The 10140-nt window shown below is 37.9% G+C and overlaps 1 protein-coding gene across 1 annotated transcript; it reads left to right on the top strand.

The window, feature by feature from the left end:
• The first annotated feature begins 119 nt into the window (after nt 1–119).
• Nucleotides 120–8974, top strand: UBA5 (ubiquitin like modifier activating enzyme 5). The gene is made up of 12 exons (XM_042817502.1): nt 120–293; nt 413–458; nt 556–645; nt 1677–1786; nt 2224–2310; nt 2591–2675; nt 3542–3646; nt 3863–3990; nt 4846–4981; nt 5410–5485; nt 5937–6043; nt 6596–8974. The coding sequence occupies exons 1-12, from the start codon at nt 148–150 to the stop codon at nt 6677–6679; spliced, it is 1200 nt and encodes a 399-aa protein (XP_042673436.1). The 5' UTR covers nt 120–147; the 3' UTR covers nt 6680–8974.
• The last annotated feature ends 1166 nt before the right edge of the window (nt 8975–10140 follow it).

Here is a 10140-nt window from a genome sequence, read left to right as displayed (position 1 = left end):
ATTCGTGCTCTCGGCCCGTCGGAGCGCGTTCGCTGCCGCGCGGCGGACGCCCGGCCCGCCACGGGAACGCTCGCTGAGGCGGCGGGAGCGGCGGACGGGTCTGCGGCGTTCCAGGAAGCCGCTGCCGAGAACAGACGTGTCGCTGCCATGGCGGAGGGAGGGCAGGTGGAGCTGCTGCAGCGCCGCGTGCGGGAGCTGGAGCGGGAGCTGGAGGTGGTGCGGGGCGGGCGGACGGCGGCGAGGAGCCGCATCGAGACCATGAGCCCCGAGGTGACGGATTCCAATCCCTACAGGTGGGAACGGACTGCAGAGGGAGGGAAGGAACGAGGATGATGAGAATATCTGAAAAGCAAAGTTTCCGCGAGAAATATAAAAAACGTCTTGTTTATAATGATGCTGCTTTTCTTTGCAGTCGCTTGATGGCTTTAAAAAGAATGGGAATTGTCAAAGATTATGAGGTAAGCGTGTGTCTGCGCGAGGACAGCTGTGTGTTTCCACCTCTCCCCTGGCCCCACAGTGGCGATGCACTGATTTGTGCATTATTTCTTCCCGCAGAAAATCCGTACTTTCACAGTTGCGATAGTAGGCGTGGGGGGAGTTGGCAGTGTGACTGCTGAGATGTTGACAAGGTGTGGCATTGGTAAGGTAATGTGAGTTTTCTTGTACTTCTTCATAGACTGGTCCGCCTCGTTAAAAGTTAGAGTTGGTATTCCTCCCTTGGTTTTGCCCGAGTAGAAGTGCTGTGAAGAAAGCACTCGTGAACGGCGTTTAAATAAAATAAGTGAAGGATCTTAGGTCTGCATTTTTCTTAACACTAATAACGTTTGTTTAGGTCAGTAGCCCTGCATCACGTGAACTCTTTGTGTTCTCTGCACTCTCGTGTGAGTCCGTCTGTCTAATATCGCACCAGGTTATTGCAAGAGGAAAACAAAACAAAGGAAAAGAAGGGGGTATAGCTCACATAGAACATTAAGGCCTATGAGAACAAGTAAATGCTCAAGAAATTGAACTGCAGATGTTGAATGTATTTTTACCCACAAAAATTATTTTTTCGTGTGACACAGCTAAACATGTAGCAGCAGTTAAAAATAACTGATGTGAGTATAGCTAGTGAGAAGCTATAGAGTTAACAGCCTGTTCTTTAAAAGGAGGAATTTGGGGAATGGCTTGGGTGTTCATAATTGCAGGCAAAACCTCTCCATTTACTCTTGGAAGTTAAGAATCTTCTTAATACAGAGATGATGCAGTTTTTTTCATTACAAAGCATATTCCTCCTTTCTCTACAGGAGCAATTCTGATAGACCAGCATCCTGTACCTAGAAAGGATGTTCCTTGTGTTCAATAATTTATTGATTCAAAATTCATATCAGTCAACATATGAGTATTCTGTAGGCACTTGAAAAGAACTTGAAAAGAAGTTCATGAAGAACTACATGCCAAGACACAAGTAAAAGAATTGACACAGTCTAGTTAATGCCAGAATGGCAAGTAGGAAAGTGAGAACAGAGCTGATAGGGTTCATGTAAATAATCTCTCTAATCTTTCAAATGTATTTAGTTTAGAACCACACAGATTGCCTATTTATGTATTTGAACAGCAGCTGTTTAAAATGGCCTGTTCTGGAGCTCTATGTACTGCTTTGTTTGGAGGATCACATAATACAATCTCTATTGTAGCTTCTTCTGTTTGATTATGACAAAGTGGAACTGGCAAACATGAACAGACTCTTCTTCCAACCTCATCAAGCTGGATTAAGTAAAGTGCAAGCAGCAGAGCATACCTTGAGGTACGACTTAGAGAAGTGGATATCTAATGGTATCTATCTAGGATGTCACGACAGCAAACCAATGTTTCACGCTTAATTGCTTACAAAGTAGCATGGTTTAGTGTGGAAATTTGAGAATGAAGCAGCTGGGGGAACAGCTGATATTTTAGGGACATTTTTGTCCTTCCCAGAACCTTAAAAGTGAATCTTTCTACACATAGCTAATTTTGCTCAGAAGTTTAATATAAATTATTACATTTCAATATCTAGGTGGTTTGTTTCCTTTTGTTTGAGGGTGGAGGGAGGGTCTCTTCATCTAATTTGTATGTTTTTGTAATTATGCTGCCTTTTAGCCTTCAAAATGGAAGCTGAAGACTATAGCAGTACTTGTAGAGTTAGGGAATGAAATGCAAGTTACTGTCTTTATTAACATTGCCTCATTTTATTTCCTCGTTAAGAAATATTAATCCTGATGTGCAATTTGAAGTACACAACTACAACATCACTACACTGGACAATTTTGAACATTTCATGGATAGAATAAGGTAAAATATATATTGTAATAGATACAGTTTTTCCTAATATATTTTGAGTGTATACGATATAAAAATTATATTAATATAAAATGGCCTTATATTTAAGTTCCAGCTTCAGTGTGCTGCTATTCCTACTGCAATTAAGCTGCTAGTTGTACCTTGTGTTTGCACAAGTTTGGTTATAAGTATACTTCCCCTGTGCCTCTGTACTTTAAAGAAATACATTGATTGCTATGCTGGTGTTACATTCTGCCAGCAGTTTCATGCATGCTTCTGATACTTGTTTCAGTAATGGTGCACTAGAGGAAGGGAAGCCTGTTGATCTTGTTCTAAGCTGTGTGGACAACTTTGAAGCTCGCATGGCAATTAACACGGTAAGACCACAGGCATGAGTTCATGGAGGTCAGTTTTCTTTTATAAGTACTAATAGGAATTGTGGGGGCTGCAGAAAAGACAGGGACTTCAAGAATCTTCCAAGAAAGTTCCTCCTCAATTTAAGGAAACAGAATCTGATATTTTACCCAGCTCTTATAACACATATTTTATGTAAATATAAGCAAAGTCTTTTAAATTACTAGCAGCTTATGGTTAGTAGAAGAATTGTTGTTGTAAGTGCTTTCTGTATTTCCAAATTACCTTGTTTAAGGAAAGGTACTGTTAAGTCTTTGTAGGTTAAATCTTAACAAACTTTCTAATACTGTGTATCGAATTGTATACAGCTTTCTGCATACTCAAAATGTCTTAAAGCTGTACACCGAATCATCCTGTTTTGCTTTAAAGTTAGCAATCAATGCAGGGTGAATGGTAAATGCATGGTTTCTGTTATCCTACAGTGAGCTTAATCTGCAGATTGTATGCACTGAGTGTACACAGATACTCTGGATCTGTGCCTCAAATCATAGGAAAAAAAACACTCTATAAGTAGTTTTTGCAATTAGATCCTGTAGTGTGGGTCTGTAGTAACTGCATCACTAAGGCATGTAGTTGTTCAAAGCACAGAGGTCCTCAGGAACTCACGAAGGCACAGCTTCATGAGAAGAAATGTAGTCTATCCTTTGATCTGTCCTTTGACTCTCATGAACAGTTTCTATTTTACTTTTTCATGTTCTTCTTTCTGATATAGCCTTTCTGTGTTAAAGCAGAGAGTCAGTATGTTTAATCCTTCTTAATTCACAACTTCTTTTTTTTTTTTTCCATTAAACTTCTGCAGTACTGATGCATATGTTTCTGTGTTTCTAAGGCCTGCAATGAGCTTGGACAAATCTGGATGGAGTCTGGAGTGAGTGAAAATGCAGTGTCAGGACACATCCAGCTGATCATTCCTGGTGAATCCGCTTGTTTTGCGGTATGTGGTGCTCAGAGGAATTGCTGGTTCCTGTCTTTTGAAATGGGACCGGCAGTATGAAGATCAGCTGTCTAGTGAATGTAATCCTAGCACAGATAATGGAGTACCTTAAAATTACGTGTGAGACGTGGTTGTTGGTTTGTTTTCGTTGGGTTTTGTTTTTGTTTTTTTCCTTAATGCATTTTGCTTAAACTGTACTTCTTCATTTCCCCTCAGTGTGCTCCTCCACTTGTGGTTGCTGCAAATATTGATGAGAAAACATTAAAACGAGAAGGAGTTTGTGCAGCTAGTCTTCCCACAACCATGGGTGTTGTGGCTGGAATTCTCGTACAGAATGTTCTGAAGTAAGTGTTTGAGCTGCTGCTAGGCAATGTACAGCAGCACCATAAGAGAGCAGTTCCTTCAAGCTTCTTGGGTAATGATGAATTTGGTTCTTTTTCTAAATTTATGACTTATTTACTGAAGGTACTGGCATCATCAGACAGGGCTGGAATACACACTGCTTGAATTGCTGGTGTCTTTATTTTGTAGCTGCTCTCTTTAATGTAACATCTCGGGGCAAGGAAAAGTCTTCATTTTTTCCCCAGAATTCCTGGGAAAATCCCCAGAACAGAATTTCTGTTACTCCATGCAAATGTTTCTGAAACTTGATATTACTGAAATTAGTCTTTAATCGCATTTATACTTTGAAAATAAGACTTCGTTTAGACAACTTTTAGCCTTATCTTGCCTTTATCAGTTGTCCAGAAAATTTTAGTTATGAAGAATAAAAAGTGTTTGCAATTATTCCTGCAAACAATGAAGATCCATTTTTCAGCTGCACAGTGAGAGGTATTGTAAAAAACTGTATACCAACACGTGTTATTCTTTAATGAAGGATGCAAATATTGCTTCTTAATTTAAATCTCTGTTCTCATCACAAGCATGGCCTTATGTAAAGATGATTAACTGCTTCTGGTTCCTGCTGAAAATTCTCCCTTTGAAATACATGGCACCTGTGTGTTTTAAGCAATGAATTAGGGCACAGGGGAAAACTGCCCACCTATTATTCTAAACACATTTTTTTCTGAGACAGTAGCTCATGCACAACAAAGTACCAGCCTTTAACACTGGTATGAAAGAGTATTCTAAAAGTTCTTTGTCAGGTTTGTACTTGTGTATAAAGATGTGCTTTCTCTGTCTGTGTTATCTTTTATCAGGTATCTTTTAAATTTTGGTACTGTGAGTTACTATCTTGGCTACAATGCGATGCAGGATTTCTTTCCAACTATGGCTATGAAGCCAAATCCACAATGTAGTGATCAAAATTGCAGGAAACAGCAAGAAAATTATAAGGTAAAATTGGGGTTGTTCAGCCTGGAGAAGGGAAGGCTCTGGGGAGAACTTACAGATGCTAAGAAACTAAGGATGCTGAAAGTATCCAGAGTCAGGCTGGAAGGGGCTCTGGACATCCTGGTCTGATGGCAGGTGTCACTGCCCACAGCAGGAGGTTGGAATCAGATGGTCTTCAAGGTTCCTCCTAGCCCAAATCATTCTATGATTCTATGAACGTGCTCAGCTTTTCTGGCAGTCATATTACTGAGTGTTAATGGACGTTTTAAAATTTGCAGGTATTCTGCCTTTCATGCCTAACAAAGTTCAAAACAGTGAACTGTGTACCTTAAAACAAGCACAAATACTAGATTTGATCTTCCTCGCTTGTTGAAAATTGAACTGCTATATATACCTTAAATTTTTATATCTTTTAAATTTTTTTCCTTCAGATAAAAGAAGCTGCACAACCAAAACAAGAAGAAATTGATCAGGAAGAAGAAATAGTGCATGAAGACAATGACTGGGGTAAGTAATCAGCTGATGACTAAGTGAAGCATGATACTGGGAACAGCATTTTAACTGTTTGTTGTGGATGAGGGAGCATGGACTTCTCATGCATCCTATTGTTTGTAACTTACACTGTATAATTGCTGGTTTGTCACAGGTTTTGACAGTAATACTAAAACAATTTGATATAGTTTTATCATAATGAGCATGTTTTAGGTTCAAAAGCTTAGTAATGTTTAAATAATATGCTTGGTTGTTCTTATCTGAAAGTTACATATCTGGAAGCATTTCATATATCGTAAAGGGAAATCATAGTATTGTTAATGAAGTTGTTGAAATTGAAGGTCTTTCTGCTTTAAATGTTTTTTCTATTTCAGAAAATTAGCTGCAGTTTTGTTCTTGCTATAATGTAGTGATTAAAGGACTCTCTTACCCTTTAATGGAGTTCTCTATTCCTTTTAATGCAAAGGCATCGAATTAGTATCAGAAACTACAGAAGATGAACTGAAAGCTGCTTCTGGTCCAGTACCTGATCTTCCTGTTGGAATTACTGTAGCATATACTATCCCAAACAAGGTAATACATTTATTATTTACAATGACACTATTTTTTTTTTTAAATAAATCTTATAGATTATATGTATAAAATTAGCTACTTTGGTTACCCTTCAAACCTTAAAATAAAGTATCATCTTAAACAAATCCAGTAGAACTGAAGCTCAGTACATTCAGCTGGTGACTTCTATGGTTCTGTGTTTTCATGACATATATTCCCTTAAATATGGATGCTAGTGTGAATGCAGTTTTGAAATGATAGAAGTGAATGTATTTCTTGGGGTGGGAAGGAAAAGAAATGTGAATTTCTCAACTGCTCTTTTTGTGAGTGATGTTTTTACCATCTTTGTCAAAGTGCAGTTGGTATATTTGGGGAACACAGAATGTGTGTTTTGCAAGCAGAACTTTCAAACTTCAGTCAGCACAGAGTTTGCAAAGTGTGCTGAGTTGAGCCTTATCTTGTAATGGAGTGCTTGGTTCTGGGAAAGTGTGACGTATCTGCAGTAAAGGTTGTTTGTGGAGATGATTTAGTGTGCTGCTTCTGTTGCTGACCTTTTCTTCCTTTTACTACTAGGAAGAGAATCTGACAGCTGAGGAAACAGTGGCTGAGTCTGAAGAAAGCCTGGAAGATCTCATGGCCAAAATGCGGAACTTGTAGCAAAACAAATACTAAGGACAAGTATAGAAGTTTGGACTGACATCAGATTTTGAGTAGACTTTTCTTCCCTCCACTGAAGCTTATCTTTACATATCTAATGAAATTGAACTGTTATATGAGGGGAAGTAGACAGACTTATCCTTGTTTATATTTCATTGTCTTTTCATGGTTTTAACATACAGAGTTGCACTACTGTAAGTTTGAATTTTTCAGCGTTGCTGGGGTCCAGATAATCAATGGAAAATTAAAAAAGATGAACTAATAAAAAAAATGTATGCATAGCACATGATATGCAATATCAGGTTATGAAAATATAGCATGGGACAAATGAAAGATGAAATCTGCTGACTGGAACAGATAGAATAGGTCAAGGGCAGCTGACAGTGCCCCACTCATTACTGCTTCTTCTATTCCTTGGACTTGAACTGGGTTGTTCACTGGACTCTGTTTAAAGTCCTGGCATGAATTACGTTGTCTGTATTTTCAGTGAGTAAATGTAACATTTCAGCCTTTTCATCAGCCTTAAATATTCCTGGTATGGATATATATAGATATTTAACTTCTGTGTTTTTTTTCATTTTTTACTACTGCTTATTCATAATTAGCTGCCTGTATGTGATAATGCTTTGAGTATGAAGAGATGCAGGAGCTTTTATTAGCAGGTAATTAGGCTGGCAGGCTGCCTATTGGCATGCCATCACTTCAGCAGGTGGGTGCTTTCCATGGCAAAATCCATAAGATCAACAGTAACACTGGGATGCACAGGAGATTTTCTCCCTCTGAAAATCAAACTGTTTTAACTGGTTTCTAAACTGTCCCCATCATATGGGCTATTTAATGTACTTAATGCTTGTATAGGAAGGCTTCTAAAATGAGATGCTCTAAAGGTTTAGTGTAGCAGATATCTAAGTTGAGTGGCTGAGCTATTGTATTTGTCCAGCATATAATGTTAAGGCAGAGGTATTTACTTTTAAATGATCCTGTGTTGAAGTGACCTGTAAACATACACGTTACATAGTGCCAGTACCTACAAACCTGGAAGTACCAATTTCAGGTATTTCAACTAGGGGTGTCTGATCAGAACTTCACTACTACTTAGATTTGGCTTAGAAGAACATAAATTGGAGCATCTCCAGTAATAAAAATATTTCTAACTTCGGCTCTCCAAAAATATTTCTGCAGCACAGTGCAGTTAAAATACAATCTGCCAGTATGCATTAGCAGCCATATCCGAGCAGCAGGTAAAAAGAGAGTAATATTTTGGAAGTGCTTCTGTCTCTTAGGGTAGCTTGTGTAAGAAGTTGTTTCTGATTTCAGAGGAATGATTGCGAGCTTCAAAATGTGTTCTCTCCACAGTCAACATGAGACTATATTATTTATACAAAAATCACATTGGAAGTTGTTTTTTTGTTTGTTTTCTGAGGGAGAGGTGCATTGTTTTGTAAAATGGAAGATGGTTTTAGATTGAGTTCAGTTTTGGAGAAAACGTTTTAAGAAATCAAGTGTAAAGAGGAAGGACAAATATGGAGATCATAAAAAAAGGTACATACCTGAATCAGTGTCACTGAGTCTGTGTTAGCATAGTCTACGTGTTAATTTGTGTCACATTCCTTTGTGAGATACTTTACCTTTCTCTTGGGAACAGTAAAAGTGAGGCACACACAACTCAGGAGATTGAGGAAAACGGTTCTCTCATTTCTACAAGTTCAGTTAAACTGGACTCTTAGCTATTTGGCTGACAGGACTGCTGACACATGATTGACAGCTTTATGGGAGGTAACTGTTTACCACTGTCCTGCATATGTAGTTCTTTGAGCAAATTCGTACCTTTCTGTGCGCTTTCAAAGTGTGCAAATGCTTCTGTGTTACTTTCAGATGGTCAGCAGCATATACTGGAACAATGGGAAAATATTTGGAGAAGACTTTTTAAATAGCTAAAATTATTTAAAAGTAAACAGCATCAGGACAAAAACAAAAAGCAGCTTTAAGAATCTTTTTTCCAGTTAAAAAAGACATTTACAAGTATAATATATTCCAACCACAAAACCTAATGGAAAAATCTACTACTTCTTTTGCTATGAAATAACAAATTAAACATATTGCACCGTTTTAGTTTGGCTTTGTTTGTTGGCAGTCCTATAAACAAAGATCTCTGTTTTTACTGTGTGTCATGAATGTTATTGAAATGTTGATATTCTGTCCATGTGATTAAATCTCCACTGAAACTGAAGACTTTCTTTTCTGAGGTGGAACTCTCTATAAAACTATTAAATAAACTTCAAAATTTGGCTTATACTGGTCTATAGCTTGCTTAGGTTTGTTTATTTTTTCAATGCAAAACTGTCTCAAGAATATTTTGACCGTAGCTACAAAGCTTATGGCCAACACAGTGCCTACAAGACTCTCCACTATCAATCATAGTCCCATTACACTTTCTGTTAACATTTTTCTTTGGGTTGATAAATGCTTACTATTTCTTCACCACCTTTGCTAACTGGACCATGGATGGTCAAGATCTGCTATTTCTGGGGCCTGACTTTTTTCCTCCAAAAGCAGCTGTGTGACTGATGAAGAAACAGGGAGGGAAGTCACTCAAAGGAAGAACAGTAATAATTCAGAACTAGAAATCATTAAGTGAGGAAAGTTTGATTAGGCAGGGGAGGTCTACAAAGCAGTTTCCTATTTAACTAGAAGTGCTAAGGTAACTGAGAGCAAGTTATTTCACTTGCATATTAAAATCAGAACAGTTAATAGGTAGCTATGACATCATTAATTCATGCTATGGGCTTTAAAGAAGGGTATCATCACACCTTAGAACAGTAGGCAACAGAAACAGGTAGAAGTTGAGAAGGGTGGAGAGGAGATTTCTTTTTCTTTCTTTCTTTGTAGCAATCCTGCAAACATAAGTCTCTAAGGTGGCTGGAATATAGAGGAATAACTTCCCCTGATTAAAAAGCCTTTTTCTAAAGAGAAAAATGACCAGAGTGCTGTTACAAAGGATCAACACTTACTGGCACCTTCTGAAATTCAAGAGCTACTTTTTAATACTTTTTCAACTAAGCCTTAACATACTAGCTTTCATGTTTATTTTTTGCATGCCAGTTTCATATACACTTCCTTTTGCCCAATATACCAAACTATGAAAACCTTTCTAAAAGAGCAATCCCTTTTAACTCAATTCCAAACTGGGAAAAATTTACTCTGCAAGTGGAAAAATTAACACGCACTGAATAAAAACAGACTGGGAAATACTTCTGAGTGACTAAGAAATTAAAAGAAAATACAGCAGGTAGATTTAATTAGCATCTTTTTATTGGATGGCAAACTATTTTGTATCAGTAGCTTACACAAGCATTCTTGGATTGCAAAAGATTCAATGAGATTAAAAAATGGAAGTCTATTTAAAGGTTTAACAATAAGGCATCATATCATACTCCTTTTCATTCAGATTCCTCACTGAA

Source organism: Centrocercus urophasianus, unplaced genomic scaffold, assembly GCF_019232065.1.
Source record: "Centrocercus urophasianus isolate 14NV4802_14NV808 unplaced genomic scaffold, USGS_Curo_1.0 seq_16, whole genome shotgun sequence".
In the NCBI taxonomy this organism is placed as follows: domain Eukaryota; kingdom Metazoa; phylum Chordata; class Aves; order Galliformes; family Phasianidae; genus Centrocercus; species Centrocercus urophasianus.
This window is presented reverse-complemented; position numbering and strand designations above follow the sequence as displayed.